This window comes from Alexandromys fortis, unplaced genomic scaffold (assembly GCF_014885135.2).
Source record: "Alexandromys fortis isolate MF-2015 unplaced genomic scaffold, M_Fortis_MF-2015_v1.1 scaffold_192, whole genome shotgun sequence".
In the NCBI taxonomy this organism is placed as follows: domain Eukaryota; kingdom Metazoa; phylum Chordata; class Mammalia; order Rodentia; family Cricetidae; genus Alexandromys; species Alexandromys fortis.
This window is the reverse complement of record NW_026068071.1, coordinates 2,529,356-2,550,193: the sequence shown is the minus strand read 5'-3', so window position 1 is coordinate 2,550,193 and position 20,838 is coordinate 2,529,356. Positions and strand designations below refer to the sequence as shown.

Below are 20,838 nucleotides of genomic sequence, written 5' to 3'. Positions count from 1 at the left end.
TTTTCCATGGGGGCTATGTAAGAAGCTATGATGGAGATAATCCTGCTAAAAATAAAATGAATAATTTTTCTCACTCAAACAAAAATTGTTTCAAAGAAATACAACATTCCTCACATGGACCAAGAACTTCCCTTTTGGAATTAAATAACTCCATTTTTTTCTACTTACATTATTCACTTATCAAATGTTCACTTATATAACATTCACTTATCCACATGTTCTTGCCATCTTTTGCATTCAATCTTTAAGTCTGATGCAATCTTTAGCTTAGTTACTAGCAATATGATACATTAAAAACTGTTATAAGCATTTGTAATATAATTATTTATAATATAATTAGTAATAAAATATAATACAATAACAGCAATATAATACAAAATAATTCCTACAGTGAAGAAAAAATATATTTGCCATTTTTCTGTTTTTTTTGTGTTTTCCCTTCTATACTATATAATATAGCAGTGTATGGGTTAATGTATTATGGATTCTTTATTAGTTAAGTTACACCTTAGATTTATTATGTCATCCTGTAGATAATACTTGTTTACCTTGCTTTGAATTGGATTTCTTACATTTAGCTTATAGTACATATGTCCAAGATCAGTGAAATGTATCTCCTACAGCTGCTAAAATGCATTTTAAACATCACCTGTCACCTCTCTGAAGGGCAATTTGGCAATGTCAATCAAAATTAAAATGCAAATAATCTCTTCTTAACAAAATCTCAAGAGATTATACTAGAAATATCATTTTGCATGCATGAAAGGGAAATATGCAAAGATATCCATTGGGGGCAATGTTTGCAGACATTAGAAAAGAGCTAATGTTCATCAGTAGAAGATGTGGCAGATAAGTCGGGGCACAGCTTTGAAACAAGACACCATACTGCTTCAGGAAGAAATGCGGCAACTATTTGTGCCAAAATAGAATGGTCTCTTATTACATTTACTTAAAAAATTAAATATCCACATATGGCATACAATGCACAGGAAGGTAGAACATTGACATTTATTAGTGCCATGCAGCAAGACCTATTCAACTGGGGAAGAATGACTTCAGAAGAATTCACAGTCTTAGGAGGAATGCTACTTAGACTTGTCTCAAAAGGCATTCCGAGCAAGAAAAAGACAGTGATGATGTTTCTGGACTAAATCAGCTCCAGGCCGAGGAGCCTTTTCAGCTGAGTGTCATTTAGAGATCTTGGTTAACCCTACTCTTTAGCGAGTTGCCACGAAAGGCCTACTGTTCTCTTTGCTCCTAGCTCATTCTGTCCCCTCTTCAGTGCTGGCACAAATCATCTTCGGATTGCTCACCTGAACAGGACTCTCCAACATAAAATTCAAGTGTGGGGTGACCTGAACAGCTTTCTGTGGCCTAGCACTAGTCTCTGGGTGTGAGTGAAGGTCAAGAACATATGCTGTTTGAAGCCAGCTCCATGGCTATGCTTCTCACTCTGCTTTTCCCCCACTTTCCCATCCTCATGGAAATTTCCAGCCAGGCATCAAGTACATTCTTTCAGTATGTTCCACTACTTTACTCTCTGTTGGTTTTACTTATGATCTAGCCATCTGCGGATAAACACAGCTACCTGCAAATATCCTTCTATCACAGCCATGTGGCCACAACATTTCATGAGTAAGTTTAACTGTAACTTCCTCCCCAAGGCCTTATTGTCACGTCCACTTTTGACTCCTCTCTTGTCACTACCTACAAAATCAGTTGCCAAAACTGTCCTTGACATAACATTCACGAATCAGTCTTCTACTCATAAATTACACATGCCTAGAAAATCGCAAGAATTTTATGAGTGTTTCCAAAGGCAAACAAATTAGGGGAAGGCATAAAGAGGGAAGTAAAGAAGAAAGAAAGGAAGGAATGGAGGGAGGGAGAGAGGGGGGAGGGTGGGAGGGAGAAAGGAAGGAAGGAAGGAAGGAAGAGAATAGAGAGAGAAAGAGGAAGAGAGAGAGAGATCTGAGAAAAGTGTCTACATTGGTGTTAATGCAGATGGATCATTTGCACTTTTGTCACTGTGAAGCTAAACGTCTTTCTGTATAACTCTTATAATTAATCTTCAATCACACTTCTATTTAAAGCACCATGTACTTCGGAAGTATATGTACTATGAAGGAAAAGCTGAGAGAGAAGGGGTTTCTTATAAAAAAACACATTAAGCTGATATGGATGTATTCAAAACATCTCTGTGGAAAAGTGATTGCTATTGTATTCTACTTTGATGTGTTCTCTATTTTTACTACCATGCTGGCTAGTTTTACATCAATTTGACACAAACTGGAGTCATTTCAGAAGGAACTTTACTTGAGAAAATAACTCAATAGGTAGGCCCATGGGAAAGTCTGTGGGAATTTTCTTGATTATTTACTGCAATAGGAGGGCCAAGTTCACTGTTCACAGTGCCACCTTTGGGCTGGTGGTCCTGAGTGCTATAAGAAAGCATGTTTGCCGGGTGGTGATGGTGCACGCCTTTAATCCCAGCACTCGGGAGGCAGAGGCAGGTGAATCTCTGTGAGTTCAAGACCACAAGGAGCGACAGGCACTAAAACTACACAGAGAAATTCTGTCTCGAAAAACCAAAAAAAAAAAAAAGTATGCTAAACAAGGCGGGAAGAGCGAATGAAGAGCAAGCCTGTAAAAGTGTTGCTCCATGGCCTCTGCATCAGTTGCTGCCTTGACTTCCTGCAAAGACTTTCTTGAATGGAAAAGTTTAATCTGTGAGATGAAATAAACCCTTTCCTCCACAAGTTGCTTCTAGTCATGGTGCTTCATCACAGAAATGGAAGCTAAGAAACTAAATTTCAAATTTGTTCTCCTGGAAAGTGATTGCTTCTAGCCTTTTGCCATTTGTTCAGTTCAACTTACATAACTCTGTTCTAAACATTATGGGCAACTATTGCTGTTTGAGTTGGTCATAACATTCACAATGTCAAATATCAAACAAACAACAGTGACAGAGGAGGGCCCCTGCATTTCAGATAAACCGAGTTCTTCCTCGCAGGTGCTACTTACTAAGATTTGAAGTGTCAGGCCTAAACAACCTCTGAATAGGACCAGGTACTTGGCATTCTTTAACTGTTCATTTTACTAAATTCTTTTTCCCCCTTTTTTGAAAACTGAAACAATTACGTACAAAAGTTTATAAAACTAAATGCATGATAAAATCACTAAAGCATGTTAACTACCACCCAGAAATTGGTATTCATCCTATAAACCATCACATATACATACATATATACAATATAATATATATAATGTAATATATTTTGTGTGTGGGTATGGACGTGTGTACACATAGCTGCAAGTGTATGTGGACTCCATGGTCAACACTGTGTGTCTTCATTTATCCAACTTCACTTTGTTTTTTGACCCAGGGTCCTCATTGAATCTGTGGCTGGCAGATTAGGTTATACTGGTTGGCCACTGAACTCTTGATTTTCTTGTCTTCATCCTTCCCCAATACTTGAATTACAGATAAATGTCACCATGCCTGGCTCTTTTACATGCGTACTACAGATCAAAACTCTGTTCCTCATGTTTGTAAGACAAATATTTTTACTGACATCTGTATTCCTAGTTTCATCATCTATTTCTTCCCAGTGACACTTTCTATATCCCATTCAAGATATAAGCAACATCTTGATTAATATTTGTATTTGTAGCCTCTAATAATGCACCTTTAAGCAAAATTATTTTGATCTTTAAGTTATGAATTGATAAATGGATTTATTCTGTATATGTTGTTACCAGCTTTTTTCATCAACCAACGTATTCAGGTACTTCAGCCATGTAATTTTCCATTGATGTTTGACCAGCTGTTTTCACTACTTCAATATAAGTGAACATTTCCCCTTCCTTGAGCAGGAAAAAGAAACCGATAAATATCATAATTTTTCCTTCTTTATCTACCTTTAGTGTTTACATTCCTTTACCCAGTTTACCTGAAAACAGTCATCAAACTGAGAAGTAAATCAGCCATGTGATACTCACTAACAACATTGGCTTGACCAGTGAAAATGGTGTACTGGAGTTCATAGGAGACCACACTGAACTCATCATCTGAAGTCCAGTGAACGGTGATCGTGTCATAGGAAGCTGTGCAGAGCTCTTCTCTAATCGTGGGAGGGTTGGGAGCTGTGGGCATCAAGAATGCATATCAGTGGAGCAGCAGACAACATTGGAATACATTCTGGAGATACTTAGCTGTAAAAGCAAGTATTCCTAAATTGGCCTATCAGGACTGTGATACTAGAGATGTGGATTTCAGTTCCAAAGTGTTTAGTTGGTGCAGGACAATTCTGTATTCTGTCAATTAAATTTTAAATAAACATGGATTGGCCAGTAGCCAGGCAGGAAGCAGAGCCGGGACAAGGAGAACAGGAGAATTTTGGGAAGGATGAAGCCCACACCTCCCCAGTCCTGTCCCAACCACAGAAGAAGGAAGATGTGATTACCCTGCTCAAAAAGGTACCCAGCCATGTGGATAACATAGATAAGAACAATGGATTAATATAAGTTATAAGAGTTAATAAGAAGCCTGAGCTAATGGGCCAATCAGTTTATCACTGATATAGACCTCTGTGATTTTGTTTTGGGACATAACAACTGCAGGAACTGGGCAGGACAGAAAACCTCAGACAACATTTAGTTGTATACTTCTGGAATTTGTTTGTCTGTTGTTTGTAAGCAGTGTGGCTAGAGTCTGCCAGCAAATAAGACTTTATCTCAATTTATCATTAGAGTATATTTAGGAGACTAAGCAAACAATAGATTCTTGTATGTAAAGAGAAACACATTAGAGAAAAAGTAACCAAGACAAATTTTCATAATCCCATTCACTTTGAGGAGTGGTGAAAAGTTTTGCCATAAATGACTAGATGGTAGAAATTTTCGATATTTTAGGCCAGACTGTTGTTATTGCAACTACTTAATCCTGCCATTGTGTCATGAGAGCATACGTAGATAATGTACATAAATGAATATGGCCATACTCTAGTAAAACTGAATTTACAACATAGGCACAGGGACAGATTTGGCCTGAAACCCACTTATGTACATGATAGCAGATCTTTGAAAAATATCATTATTTGTTATCCCATAGCAAATCAACTAAACAACTGAATTTTTTTTAGCTATTTGATATCTTGCTAAAATTATTGGTGCACTCCTATTTTATCCTTTTCACTTTTCATTTTGCAGGTGGTATATTTAATTAAAAATATCACAATTAACAAACAGTCCTCTTACAAATGCATTTTCATATACTAAGAAAATCACGAATGCTTGCATTTGGTTACCTTTATCACCACAGAAGCCCTTTGTTTTATTTGTTTTAACATAATCAACACCTGAGAAATTTAAATCATATTAAAACAACAATGATTTCTAAACGACTTACACTGAATTAATTTCAATAAGTCATTTAATAAGTAGAATAAATAAGAAAATACAAGGCTACAAGTGTTTTGTATTGACAATAATATTTTAAAGGAGAGCTCAGCAAACTATAATTATATTTTTATTATTTTATTTTATATATGTATATATTTTGCCTGCATGTATGTCCATGCATCATGTTTGTGTAGTCCTTATGAAAACCAAAAGAGGGAATAAGATTCCCTAGTATGGGAGTTACAGACAATATTGAAAAACTATATGGGTGCTAGAAATCAAACTTTGGTTCTGTGGAAGAGCTGTGAGTTGTTCTTAACCACTGAGCCACCTTTCCAGCCCACATCAGTTAATTTTGTAAACAAAGTTTTATTGGAATCCAGCCTTGATTCATTCACTTTTATCTGTCTATGGCTGTTTCCGCACAGGAGCAAAGCTGAGTAGTTACAAAGCCTAAGACATCTGGCCATTTTGCATTGAAGTTTACCAGTCTGCGGTTTAGAGAACTGAATCACAGCTTTTCTTTACACTCTTCTGTGTACTGGAGCTGAACTTCAAAGTGAGAGGTGTGTTTGCATTCTATGGATTTAGAACAACTTTTACTTACACCATTGCATAGGTCTTTTTTTTTTTTCAGGTTTCTTTTTTTTATTGATTTTTTATTGAGCGCTACATTTTTTTCTGCTCCCCTCCCTGCCTCTCCCCTCCCTCTTCAACCCTCCCCCAAAGTCCCCATGCTCCCAATTTACTCAGGAGATCTTTCTAGATTATTTTCTGATTAGAACTGGTGAATTGTAAAGAAACGGGGGGTGGGGCGGAGGACGTTTATGTGAATGGTGAATTAAAAATTCCGCTTTGTCTTCACTTTGCCACCTGAAAAGATATTTAGGACAAGTCATGAGAAGCTCTGCCTGTTAGTTATTGAATTTCACAAAGACTCTCCATAAAGCCAAAAAGGGCTCAGCTGGGTCTGAAGGTTTACATTTATAATCTCAATACTTGGAAGGCACGGACAGGGAGGATGTGAGGGTGAGCATAGCCTGGGTTATATAGTAGATTCCCATCTTAATATTATATCCACAAATGAGAAACAAGTAAATAGGAAAGAAATAGATAAGCATTCATTATAACCCTTCAAACATTTTTGTTTTTTCTGGAAATGTGTGTCTGAACATCTGTCTTCTGAAGAGCCCACATGTGAGATTTAGTTTTGCGTGGTGAGACTTGGATATGCATGAAATAGTGACACCGATCAGGAGATGCATTCCATGCAGGTCCAGCTGTGTCATAAAGCATGCTTGTTTTTGTCTGTGTGGTCATTGTTTCCATAGTATTTCATCCCTGTATGAATCAGTGAAAAACAACTTAATCTTTCATAATTTAAATAGTTCATTGAATTCTTTCTCCATCAACTATTGTGGAAAGAAAAGAGATTTTGCTGTCTTCATGGCAATATGTGATTAAATAGAAAATATAAGTTCAGAATATGCAAGTGGCTATGAGACACATGGCAGTAGCTGCAATCAGGAAGGAAATGTCACCTCTATGGGTTATTAACTTGACATACCACTTAGAGGCAAGTCATAGGGGAAAAAGATCTTGTTTGCACAGCCAGGCAGGCTAACCCTGTTTTGATTGTAAACCCAATAGGTTTGTCCTGCAAAGTCAATTCCTAATTTTCTGTAAATGAAAACTGCAGCATGCGCCAATTTCAATACCCACACAATCAGTACCAGAACTGTTATTTTCTTGCCTTCATCACAAACACTACACAAGGAATGGCGAACTAACATGCCACAAACACTTCGTTTCCTGCTTATAAATATCAGATAAGCTATTTGGACTTGGAAGTATCAGCCAAGCATTGTATGTTATGGCCAGGATTGATGTTATGTCCAGAAATGGTCTGATTTTTGGGGTTGATGACTCAAAAGGCAAATTTGCAGGTACCTGATATGGCCTTTAGTTTGGCATAAGCAGCCATTGTGATGACATATGACATATGGCATGCATGTTCCATTTTAGTCAATGAGTTCATGCTCCTACAGAAAAACGTAAATGGCGATCTCTTTTGAACATACTATTAATTGTTGGGAAATGAAGACACATTCTTATTGACAAGACAAGTACATCAAAATTACTTGGTACAGCAAGACCATGTTTCTGAGCAAATATTTAATTTTCTAGTTTCCTCTGGTCTTGGAAATGAGCCTGTGACATTGGGTCTAAGAGACTTAAGTGAAAATTTGCTAGGTAGGTCTTTCGAGCAAGAGTTTTGGTTTTATGATTAAACAAGGCCATACTTTGCAGGCCAAGTTTTTTCAACATTATTCCCTCTTTTCTCCTGTATTTTTGAATAAAACTCCAGCATGATACTTATAGAGTATTCATGTTGTGAAAAGACAATACATGAAGATGTCAGGGCAGAAAAAAAAAATGTGGATAGTGATACAGTAGCTATGAGCACCATGGAGCTGTTTAACTTCTAATTATATTCAGCTCAATTTTTTACAAAAATGACATCTCACTACACACATTTAAAGGTTTTAATAACTAATATGCTGGCTGTTGTGGATATAGAACAATCCTATCACTACAGAAAGTTCTACTAGATGGTAGTAGTTTAGACAAATCTCAAAATCAAAAGCTGAAGAAAGGAGACCTCTTATCCATAAGTATTTGAAACCTAGTTTGGTTCCTTAGTGTAAATGCATTGTGAGTCAAATTCTTTCTTCTACCATACATTTGAAAGAGAGAATTGTACAAGATAAGGAGATATTTTGTGGGATCCCTCACTCTTCTGGCACATGCAGAATAAAGGCAAAAAGGGGACAGCTGGGGGTCTCACAGGAAAAAAAAATTGAGGACTAGGTAACTCCTTGCTTTCTAGCCACACACTATACAAACAAATGCTACACAATGTTCCCTCTCTTCAACTCCACCCTCCCAACCACTCTCCCACAAACATACACATACTGGTTAGGAGTTGAGAAACTGACACCATGCTCAGTTAGGGATGTGGTTTCTGGAAGGCTCTATGTCCTAAGTACAGGGCACATCTGGCTTCACTGTATACACAGTGCTTTCCTGAAGTCACAGGTCCTGGTGGTTTTGACTAACATAAATAACTTTGTCTAAATGGTCCTCATTCTTTCTACCAACCAATGAGCCCAGTTCCTGCTGCAAAGGCTAACAGCAAAGGAAAGATTAAGATTTACTGCTAGGAATATGAGTAGCCACAATTTTTCTTTTCTTCCTGTTTCTTTCCCTCATTGTTTTCTAAGCCAGAAAGAATGGAATGAAGGAATGAAGAGAAAGGGAGGGAGAGAGAAAAGGACAGAGAGAAGGAAGAAGGGAAGGAGAAGAGGAAGGGAGAGGAAAGCCAAGTAGAAAGCAAGCATAGGGTCGAAGAGTGACATCTGGAAATGCGATATGATTTATGTGACATTTGCCAGAGCAACATGAAATCCAGTTTTTTACTAGAAAGTGCATGGATCTGCACAGTTCCTACAGAACTAAGCCAGGTTCTAATTGTTCACACTCCTTTTCTAGCTGAGCTTCAACATAACTAAGATTTACCATTTCTAAAATGAGGATTACAATGTTTTTCCAAAATTTGATACCGTGACAACTAAGATAAGATCTCAGCGACAAAGAACTTGAGAGGAATATATGGCCAGATAGTTAAGTTGCTTTGTTTCTCCATAATCAATGTCCTACTATGAGAGTCAGATGCCCCATGGAATATTTACATATTTTTGATGGCATGCAGCGCTATTCCTTTGGCCATCTCCATGTTGAGAGTCAGAAAAATGGTGGTAGGGACACATTGAGCAATCAGGATTCTCTTTATTTTCTTGCCCCCAATTTGTACTTAGTCTGTGTTATATGGGTTAAAACAGCATAAAGTGTACATGAATCATTTATAGGACTATTAGGTAGCATTTCAAAGCTTGAAGCTCACATTTGATTTTTAGAGAATAATTGATCTAGTGGCAAAGTACTTGTGTCACTGAATGTACATTAGACAGAACAAAAAAGACAGTAAGACAATACCTGTAAGGTAATCCAGACATTCTAGCAGTTTCTTCTCCCGAGAAAAATCTAAGGCAAAAGTGTCAAATGTGTCATTGAGGTTGATTTCAGGAATTAGGACCTGGGATGATGCAGTTGCCATGGAGACTCTGTAATTTAAACAAAACACTGTTTTAAGGAATGTCGAGGTGGCTTTTATCATCACGGTGAAGACATGAGAAAAAAAATAAAAAGAAAAGACATATCAGGCCTTTAAAAAAATACCATCTCTGAACGGCTTAGTACACTTATTCAAAGCAAACTTACAGAAAAAGCCAAGGAAGTGAGAGAAATAATACAGTACCCCCCTTCCTTTATACTATTGGAAAATTTCCCCATGGAAGCAAAAGAATATTCATATTTCATGTTGCTGTGTATTTAACAGCCTGGCCCAGTCACATCTAAGCCCAGCAAGAAGCACATAGCTCCAGGCATTTCTTCACACATCTGTCTGGGAAACTGTTTGTTCCTTTCAGACTCGCCCCTGCTCCACTTCAAAGGGAAGTCTCCTAAATTTCAAACTGCATAAAAGGCAAAGTGAAGATTAAAAAAGAATGTTTCCAGATATTGGATTAGTTTAATCAATTACTAGCCTCTCTCTAAAATAAACATTAAAAGGGGGTTTTGTCTGGCTCTCTTTTCTTCTTCTTCTATTCATTTATTTTTTTGCACCATATTCCCAGCAGATGCCATGGAAAATATTCATAAGTTTTCTCACAAATTTCCCCAGTAGGCACACAATTTCTTCTCAACACTCATGTTTTCTGGTGAGAGCTCCCATACATAAACTATAAAGCAAGGTATATGTATCTATTTCCTATGGGCTTTTGAACTGATTTGGAAAGTTCAGTTACAAACAGCAGAGCATTCTAGTGGATTTCAAAATGCAAGTAATTATCTTAAAACCAAGAAAACCATGGCGTGAAGAATTCTCCTTCTGAGCATGAAAACAATGCTAGGCTTTAATCTTGATGTGCTTCAAGTTTTTTGTTGAGTTCCATAAACATTAGGAGACTATGTTTTTATTTTTGCAAAAAAAAAAAAAAACAATGTTGAAATGACTTAGCTATAAATCTAGTTACTTGTTTTCTTGTAAAGAGCATTGATGGTCATTTGCACAAGATCTCCAAGCTAGGTGGTAACAATCAGGAGGACTTCGGTGTGTACTCTTTCATTTCATGAGAAAATTTAGATTCCAGCAAGTTATCCTAATCACTATGCACTCTTGTGGATTGTAGTAACTCTTGAAGCTTTGGGTTTTTACAAAGACCCTATCTTGGCCATAAAAGTCACACCCAGGGGTCTGTGCATCCAATGGAAATAGTATACAGCCACAAAAAAAATGAAGGATTACACATGCTAAAATATGGATGAACCATGCAAACTTTGTATTTAAAAAAAGGGACAAAAATGTAAAGAATCATATGGTCTATTCCTATAAAATATTCAGAATAGGCATAGCTATTGAGTTGTACTCTTTAACCAGTTAATTTGACTTTATGTGAATTTCATGAAAAGAAAAGAGAATACACATGTAAAATGAGCCTAATACAGTTTCTCTAGCTGTAGCTCTGGCAAAAGTTCAATGTTATCTAGGGAACACAGGAAATTGTTTAAACTGCAATGTCTTAATCAGATTACTAATAGGATGAAAGTCTAAGACAATGTAAACTGGATAAATGAAATATTCAAGTGTAAAAAGTATTGTAGACAATGTAATGTCACCTGATTAGTTCACAAAGACTGAATAAGAGCTTTGTTTCAAATTGTTGACTAAATATGACATTCAAGGGACTTGAATTAACTATTGCTACTTACAACAGCTAACGTAGCTGGGTGGATACAGCTAATTAAACTGTACCTTTAACCAATATTCACCAAATATTTATGAAGCCCTTAAAGTGTGCCATGTACTGAAGAGTCCAAAATATTTGCATCAATGCAGAAAACTTCAAAGGAATGACCTAGTACCATTTGCATGCCGTAAAAATATTTCAAAATAAAATAAAAAAAAAACCCTCAATGAGTTCTGTCTCATAATCCCAAACTGGGAGGACTGGGCCAAGTTAATAGAAAGCAAGTACCAAATTTACAATAGCCTCTCCCTTAGACTTTCTTGCAATCCAGATCTTGTGTCAATTGTTGAGACTGCTCTGAAGACAGATAATCTGGCTTTATTAGTTCCCTTCTTGGAGGCAGAAGCCTCATTGTCCAGACACATCCAATACAGATTGTGTTCCCAAAATTTGCATGGTTTCAGGGGTCAACAAAGAATAAAATAAAATGTGTCTTTTTTCAAATGACATCGTAAATGCTCCTACCATTTTGACATGGGAACTTTGAGTGGGAAGCAGAAGGAAGATAGTGCCTAGCCTGGGAGGCAAAGACTGACAGAAGAAATTTTCAGAGATTATTGCAGTTTTCTTTCCTTGGTGGAAGGAGAGATACTTATCTTTGGCTACAATTTCAAATCCTCAACTGGAGTGAAAGGTAAAGGGAAATCTGCCAAACTCAACATTTTAGGGCATGTTTTCCCCCCAAATCCTTGTTGTCCATCTTCTGTTTTTTTTTTTTTTTTTTTTTTTTTATGATGTCAACATCCATTGGGGATTGTAAGTTCTAGGCTTTTTCTTATTTTTTTAATTTATAATCACCCCTCACTCTGTGTATATGTGTGCCCCTGTGTGTGTGTGTGTGTATAGAGGGACTGTCCATAATTCATTACTCCTACATGTCTTTCTGTGCCTTGGTATCTCTAATCTACAGAACACTCAGTTGTTAATCACTCAGGGCCAGTATTCCAGAAGGTGGATATGTCCAGAGGAAAACACTTTTTCGGCCTTTGCCAAACACCACACACCACCGTGGTCAAAAACAGCAAGGTACCACAGAAACAAAATGTGTTCAACTTTTTGGTCAGCTCCAGATTTCCCAAAAATATTTGGCCTTGGAAATGTAGTGTTGTTATAACATCTATTAACTTATCAACACCCTCCAGATATCATTTCAAAACCCACATATTGGATATGCTCTGACTCTTAGACCCAAGTAACATCTCCAGAGTTGCCAACTGGAATTCTTCTCTTTCTGTTTTCAGAAAAGCCTGGCAGATCCTTGAGCCATCTGTGCTGGTAAAAAATAAAGGAATCACCTCACAGTAGAGAAACTTCTAGGTGATCTGAACATTCCATTCTGAAGGAACTTTCTTAGCATCCTCTTGTTGCTAAAAGTAATTTTAGATTCCTTGAAAAGAGTGCATGAAGTTTCTTATGCCTGGATTTAGTGACTGCTTCTGCTCAATTAACATATCCCCCAAAAGGACACTATGTAATCACATCAATGGCCGCTTGAAAACAATGTGCTTTACATCATATATGGAGCTGTGCAGGGAACAGGAAAGTAGGGATTTTGTTGCCTATTAACCTTGTGGCAAGAGCTGGGCTGTTTTTATTTCTGTATTTATTTTATGCTTACAACAACTCTATTTTGTAGGAATAACTACAAATAAATACACTGTGTATAGATTAAGTAATTCACCCATGTCAGACAGTTTTCAGTACACTGAGGCTACCAATGTGAAAACAAGATGGCTAGATTCCTGCATATTTGAAGCATATATGCAAAACTGGACTCAGAAATGTTACTGAGAAGCCCTGATTCTATCCATAATAACTAAGTAACTAGGACAGAGCCAAGCAGTTGATTCCAAAGGAGATATATCTCCCACAACGTAAGGCTTGGGACTCTTGTTGCACTGTGGATTTATCTAAATGTCTCTTATTTGAAAAAAATGTTCATACAATTTTGATTCAGTTTATAGAACACACCAGGTTGTTCTGTGAATGGTTTTATTGACACATTCTCACTTTAGGAATGCCTACATGATTGAAAGTATGTTGTAGGTTCTACATTTTGAATAAAAGTGATGTAAAATATTGAAGTGTCAAGACCCAAAGCAGATGGACTGGAAGTGAGACCCCAGAAATCATACTGTAGGAATTTGAAGTGAGAGCTTGCAGAATAGAAGCAGGTAGCCAGTACAATGGAAAAGGTAAAAAGAGAGGTCAACTGAAACACCCAAGGATTAAGATATCCATTCAGCTAGCACTTCCCGAGTGTCTGTTATGTTACTCTAAAGAATTTTCAGCATTGTTATCATTATGTGCATGGCTACCATGAGAACATTTCCCAAGTAAAAAAATTGCTCCTGAATGGTGGTTTCAGAAGTAAAACTGACATAGGTAAAAATTCCTTCAGAACATCTAGGTGATTGATACCACTCATCTCCAAATAAGAGATGAGACAGTGGAAACCGAGGCACAAATGTCTGCCAATGAATGTTTACAGGTTTTCTGTATTTCTACTTGGCAAGAGCATGTTCTTTAGGGAATCAGAAAAGGAAGTCACCCTTCCTTTTCTGATGATGGTACAAGATAAAATAATGGGACAAGGATCAAAGAGGGGCAGTGTGCATGTGTATGCACGAGGGGCATGTGCTGTCCTTCAAATACAGGTCCCCACCTGCTCTAATTGTAACTGGTCACTTTCTCTGCCAGTTAGATGCAAATTTATTCGGACTCATTCAGTTGAATTTGCAAGGATTGCCATGGAATGCCATTTATAGTTGTTGTTTCATCTGGATATGCCCTAATTCAAAAACAGAGAAATGGACTCTCAGACGCCAGCGGGGATCACTTACCTGGGTGTAAACCATCTGTAGAGGGTATTGAGTACATTGGAAAGCAGCGGTGTTTAAGTTTTTCTTTTTTTTAAAGGAGGATATAGAATAAGAAATTGGACTTGAAATCTAGGGAGCCACAAGTAAAGAAACCTGACTTTCTTGCAAAAGGGAGGAGAGTGTCTTAAGGGCAGCCCATTATTCGTGTCTTTTATGGGAGATAAGGAGCTAATTAGCGGCAAAAGGATTTTTTTCCTCAAATATAAGAAGAAAACAGTGAAGCTGGCAGACCAGTAGGAGACCAGGGTTATGAAAATACTGTATACTCTTCGAGAATGGGGAAAATGGAGTTTGACCCAAGCAAGCACCTGTAAGTGTTAGTTTTCTTTCTACTCCTTTGAAGAAATTTAAGCCTTAAGATGGTGAGCGTGTTTCCCAGTTAACACCACCCGTTGGTCAGGTAACACCTGCAGATTATTTTGTGAATGGTTTCCTTGGCACACAGCCACACCCACTTGTTCCCTCTGGCTAATGTGTAGTTACCCGGGCAGCAGTAAGTAGCTGTGCTAGATCCTTTAAAGCCTGCAAAGCTGAAAATAGTTTACTTCTCAGAACAGTGTGGCAGTCTCTGCTCTAGGATAGAGGCCAGTAGGAATGAGTTCTCTGGGGTCTTTCAGTAATACAATTCTGATAGAGTTTGGTATAAAGGGCAGTTGAAAATTAGAATCAATGGAGAATCAAGGTGTTTGGTGTTGTCTAGAGATGCCGTTTATTCAGGCCAGCCGAGTGTTTCTCTTTGAACCCACTGGATTTATGACATGAATCTATTCTAAGAGAAATGAGTAATTTCTATGCTGAATAAATTAATATACCAAGAGAAGACTCATCTTCGCTCATCTTACTAATGAGCTGACTACACAAGCAACATCATTTCTGGGGTTTCTCCCTAGGAATAGAGGCTATTTGAAAAGAAGGCAGTGGGCGGTTGGCTGTCCTTTCTCTCCCATGTGAATCAGTCCTGGCCTTTTCAGGTGACGTCAACCTTCTCAGCCAAGTAAAGTAAAAAAACCTAAGGCAAACAGAGAACAGCACCTGTGCAGTTGTTTTCTTTAGACAAAAGGACTGGAAGATAAGCTGCCCTTTTATGTTTTTGCCTGCATTTCCATTCCAAGTTTGAGAATCACAACGAATGCCGTTTCTGTACCCTGCTCTCCACACACAGACTGGCTGATTTTCTTCCAACTGCAGCAGTGAAGACCTTGAACTCTAGGGTTTGTTAGTCAAAGGGAAGTAAGTGTCTTTAGCTGAAGCAAAACAGCCTCAGGCTTTATTCTCTCTGGTATTCAACTTTGAAAATGAGATAAAAAAAAAAAGTCAGTTGAGGGCAAGGCCAACCAGTCACACCCAGACACCATCGTCAGCTGTCCCTGCACTCACCTCTCAGTGATATTTTTTGCTGTCTGTAGAAACCGGGCATGGTCATTCTCTTTCAGAGAGTGTTCCGCTTGGGATATGAGTGATGCCGACCTTTCAATGCATTGTTTACAGTTTGCAATCTGCTGAGCTAGTTTGCGGAGCCTCATCACCTAGAACAAAAGAAAGATGGCAGGCGTGGTTACACCCAAGGCTCACTTGTGAAGAGGGTGCACAGAACCTTCTGAACTACACGTTCTGTTCCTTACCTCTAAGCAGAGAAAGGTAGAAATCGGGAAGACTCAATTAGGGAACGTAAACTCTGTCTCCAAGGAGAAGCATTGGAAATTTGTTTTACGAGGAATTGCTAATCACTTCCCTGTTGATGGGAAAGAAGGCGGTGTCCAGTGGCAAATGACAAAGGGTCACTGGGTCTATTCCCTCTACTATTCTACGTAATTACTCCGGGACCTTAGGGAGCCCTGGAACTTTCTCCAGCTTAGATTTTCAGCTGTGCCATTAGGAAGCAAAAGCATTTCTGCAAGTGTAAATTTGAGGCTTAAGCAAAAAAAAAAAAAAAAAAAAAAAAAGAGAGAGATCATTTTCTAAAAAAGTTTTATAATCCATGTAATAAAGTTGTGACATAAAAGTATTTAAGTAGTCCTACTTTCCACACTTCTAAAACTGGTGGATTAAATTAACAGAAAGGGAACATTTTTCCCATTGATTAATATTTTTCCTATTGAACTGATGAGAGAAAGCCAAAAAAAGCACAGCTGGACCATTTCCTCTCACCATAAACGTCATTTCCAGGCACTTTGTGCTCACTTGATAAGTAATAACTATTTTGATAACCATTTCCCATTTGGGATAAAACACACACTTGTTTCACAACCTCCATTCCAGTTCCTGATTCTGTCTTGCCTAAAAACGACCCTCAAATGTAATTGACCGTAACCTCTCAGGCAGGCCGAGATAAGTCCATTTGACCATGGCTCTGGTGTTTGAAATGTGCTGTGAGCTGGAGCCCTCGGGCCAGAAGGCAAGTTAAATTTAGACCAGTAATTGAAATCACCTCATGCCTACTGCCCATATCTATGCAAGGGGCAGCTTTTGGCTGGCTTTCTAATTCTGGAGTGGAAAATAACCTTGGGTGAAAAGGTAGGGAGGACTCCTGGCTAATCTGTCTTACAGACAAGGCAGGCTCAGGCTCCCTCCAGAATTCCTGCTAACTCCAAGAAATTTCTGCTTTCTCCAAGCCATCATTATCATCCCAGGACAACTTGAATTTTGAAGCAAAGGAAGGAAGGATATGTCAGATCTGTAGGCCTCTAGGGATTGTCTGCTTCCAAGTCTGTACTCTAGCAAACAAAGGAAATAAAGCTGAACTGAGAGGTGGCAGGTCCAAGATTTCAGGCAAGGTTAAGAAGAATCCATGAAAATAATGAGTCAGAATGAAATGTCCAATCTTGGCAGCCAGGAGTATGTGATCTCAAGCATGGTAAAATACATCATTCATTATAATGGTTGTTCTTTTTCCTATCGGGATAACTGTGTACCTTAGTCAAATAAAATAACACCATTTTGCACCAAATAGAACAGAACTTCTGGCAGCATTATATATAGAGGCAAGGCCAAGGCATCCATCCAGTCTAATTCAGGATGTTATAAAACATCCATTAGAAACTGTCAGAGAAAAGGAAAACTCCAGGAGGAATAAGAAGTTAATAGTCCCTACAACAAACCAAACAAATGGAATATTTAATCATACAATGTAAAGAATAATTTAAATTACATGGCCAAATTGAAGATGTTTGATACAATTCTAACAAAAGAAAATGATGTCAAAATATTCTTTCGGATGTATTACATGCCACTGTATTATCCTTTGGATATGTGAAGTAGAGGCCACATGTTTTACAAATGTGACAATGACTGATCTTCAGTTTCATCTTTTTTTCTCCCTCCTCTACCAGGATATTGGAAATTAAAAGTGACATACAAAGACAAGAAAGAAAAAAAAACGCTAAATTGTGTATGTATTGAAACAAAAGGAAATGAGAGCATCTTGTGAAGCTGCAAGAATGTTCTAGAGATAACCATTTAGGGCATACTTTTAATTATAGGTCAGTATACAATGGCATCAGAGATTCTCAAACACTGTATGCAGAGGAATCAACTGGGGAATCTTTCAAAGTAAAACGCTAGATGTCTGGGCACATCCTCCAATATTCTAGTTAATGAGCTGTAATTGGCAGAGCTGCAGTAATTTGCATTTTAACAAGCAACGAATGTTTTTAAATCTCCAGGTGATGAATCACTAGTATGGCTAGGACTAGCATTTAAAACACCAATCTGGGTTCATCTTTGAGTCCATGGACATCTGCCATGCTTGAATGTCACTCAGACACCTTTGTCCCTTCCTATATTTATGGAACTCTCCAAGTGGAGGCCAAAACTTTTGCAGCTGTTTTCTGTCATGTAACTGTCCATGTGTTTACCTGCAAAACTGCTCGTTTATCACATTCCATAATGTTTCTTCTTTCTCTGTGGTTTCACATGTTTCTTGCTCTTTTAAAATGAAAATTATTTTTTTTTTAAAATTTCTGAACTGTTTCTTTTTCAAGTCTTTTGCTTATTCTTTTGCAAAACTAATCACACTTGAGGTAAGATAATGCTGCCGATTTTGTTGGCTGTAGCTTTAGAAGCTGAAGGTTTCTTTGTTTGCTTTGGAACCGAGCTTAGCATTTCAGTTTTAAAAAGAAGAAGCTGAAGATAACACCTTGCACTTTCCTCCTCAGTCTATTCTAATGGTTTTACAGTTGCCTTCACCTAACCTGGCCTGTGGGCTCCGCACTCTGGGATCCTGTCCTATCTCTCTGACTCTGGCGCACCTGTCTTATGTGATATCAGAATGAGTGGGGCACAAGCACACTAAACAACCGATATGTTTCAAAATCCCAGAATTGAAACTTGCCAAAAAAGCTATGATTTCAGGCAGACATTGGCAATAATCTTTTCTAGTCCCTTATAATGAATGAGAAATGTTCTACAGCCCATGGCACTCAGGTGCGAGTCTGGTTTCTGCCCTCCATCAGATCCAAAGCAATTCTAGATCGTTTCAACAAAACTTCAAGAGTATTTTTAGCCACAGACATTGGAACTGTGGATGCACTTCTTGACCAAGCCTGTGCCTTGAGCCAGTTGTAACACTGTACTTTTGACCCATTTCTGCTCTGTGCAAATAGTTCCCTTATTTCACTCTGCCCCCTTTTATTCTAATTCTATTAATGGTGTATGTTTGGAGTGAAGTGAGTGCTTCAAAGAATGAATTCTACATAGCAACATGGCTAAAACTGGAATATCTTTTACCACTATCCTATATCTCATAAGGGGAACTCCCCGCCCGCCAAGAAATTCAAACCTCATCTATGTAAAGGTAAGCATGTTTGCTGGAGAGTTATGTTGAAGTATCATTGCAGTCAGAATATGGGTTCTCGGTGAGGTCCACGTTGTACCTTGGGAATCTTTCAATATGTTACCTTCCATACAAAAGTAACTTTGTAGATATCTAGGTTAAGGATGTTGAGGAGGTGAAGTTGTTCAGGATTATGTGGATGATTTCCAAATAATTTCTAAGGTCTTAGTAAGAGACAGACTGGGGCACTTACCAAACACGGTTCAATGCTATTCAGAACTTTCAATCACCAGAACTATGTACCAAATAATGCTCTTTACTTTATACAGTACTCTGTGTCAGATGCTTTATCACAGCCACACAAAACAAACTAAGGCAGATACTTAAGAAGAAATTATGGAAAATACAGAGTGTATGATTTTATATTTTCAAAGGTGCAGATGTGCATGGAAGTATATATTCTCCAGGTAGGAAATAGAAAATCTTCTGCTCAGGAAATCATACCTTTCCTTCTTTAATCTTCGTTCCAATAATTTGTCGTCTTTGCTGAATGATTTCAATGAGAAGATCACATTCTTCTGTCAATTTGGCTTCTTGACGTGATGCATTGACCTACAGGATAAATAAAATGGCATTCATTTGGCCTTTTATTTAAATGCTATTTTTAACAGACTAATGCATACACCTTAAATTTTAATTCTTCTTCCTACTGTTTGCAAGGATGGCAAATATAGGTCCTATATGTCTGCCTGACTTGTGTCTGCTGAAAACACCATCCAGTTGCAACACTCTTTTTGCTAATCCAGATTTGCCTTTATCAACTAGTTAGGATCCAATCTGTGAAATGAAATATATTTGTAATTCCTGTCTTAGTAAACTTGAAAAACAAATTTAAAACCACTTAATCTTATTAATTTATTCAGAACAAATTATTCTCAAAATATTTAACAGAAGTTTCCCCAAAACAGTGTAACAGCTTAAATTATATTATTCACTTAACATGGTTTAAATGTTCAAGTTTGGGTTTAATAGCTGTAAAGTAACAGATCAGAAAATGATGGCTTGATGCTCTATTAATCTTATGACATAATTTTAAATCTTATTCCTGATGTATTTAGACACAGAAATTGTACAAATGAAAGCACACCGTTTTCATATAAAGGTAGATCAATGCAGAATGGCCTGTGTTTGAAATTTTGAGATGCATTGTATGGGATGGAGAGTTACAATTAGCTCACTCTTGGCAACTGTACTTGGGAAATAGCGCACTTGTGCTATTTCCTCCACCTTGTGACCACGCTGAAATGCTTATTCACAGACAGAAACCCAGAAATCCCAGCTGCGGGAGATGGAGATAACATCCACAAGCTTTATTATTTTAGTATGGCTACAGGAGAAGCTGTAAATTTCACAGGAAGACAATGGCACTGATGAATCTAGCATATCTCACAAAGAGGACAAGGCCCAGCTATGAGTTCTTTTGGTTTTGGTAACGAGCTAAGATAATTTCATTCTTTATGAATGAAATAAGCTGGAAGTACTACTGTGAGTTCAGGATAAACATTCAGTCATCATGGCTCACATAAACTATGTCCCTTTTCAAGAAGCCTAGGATTCCTTGAATTTTATTCTTGATCACTAACAGATACCACATAAAGATAACACAAGACATTTTATTGAGAAGACAGTGATCACCAGCCATTTATAACAAGCCAAGGGACATCATGTCCTATGTTAAATTATCCCAGAAGTATTGCCTAAATGATTGTTTTAGTAACAAGGACAAAAGAAAGAACTGATTGAAAGCTACAGAATTTAGAAGTCAGACTGATATTCAGGGAAGACATAATCA

General features: G+C 37.7%; 1 protein-coding gene across 8 annotated transcripts in view; it reads right to left on the bottom strand.

Moving 5' to 3' along the window:
• Positions 1-20,838, bottom strand: part of Mid1 (midline 1) — a 341,636-nt gene that overhangs the window by 23,199 nt on the left and 297,599 nt on the right. For all 8 annotated transcript variants that reach the window (XR_007588531.1, XR_007588532.1, XM_050121020.1 and 5 more), the window contains exons 4-7: positions 19,491-19,598; positions 15,593-15,741; positions 9,460-9,587; positions 4,003-4,146 (exon numbers count right to left, since the gene is read on the bottom strand). Coding sequence is in view for 6 of the 8 variants with exons in the window: in XM_050121020.1 (XP_049976977.1) it covers positions 4,003-4,146; positions 9,460-9,587; positions 15,593-15,741; positions 19,491-19,598 (529 nt within the window). In the remaining 2 variants the exon portion in view is untranslated. The remainder of the gene's footprint in view (positions 1-4,002; positions 4,147-9,459; positions 9,588-15,592; positions 15,742-19,490; positions 19,599-20,838) is intronic.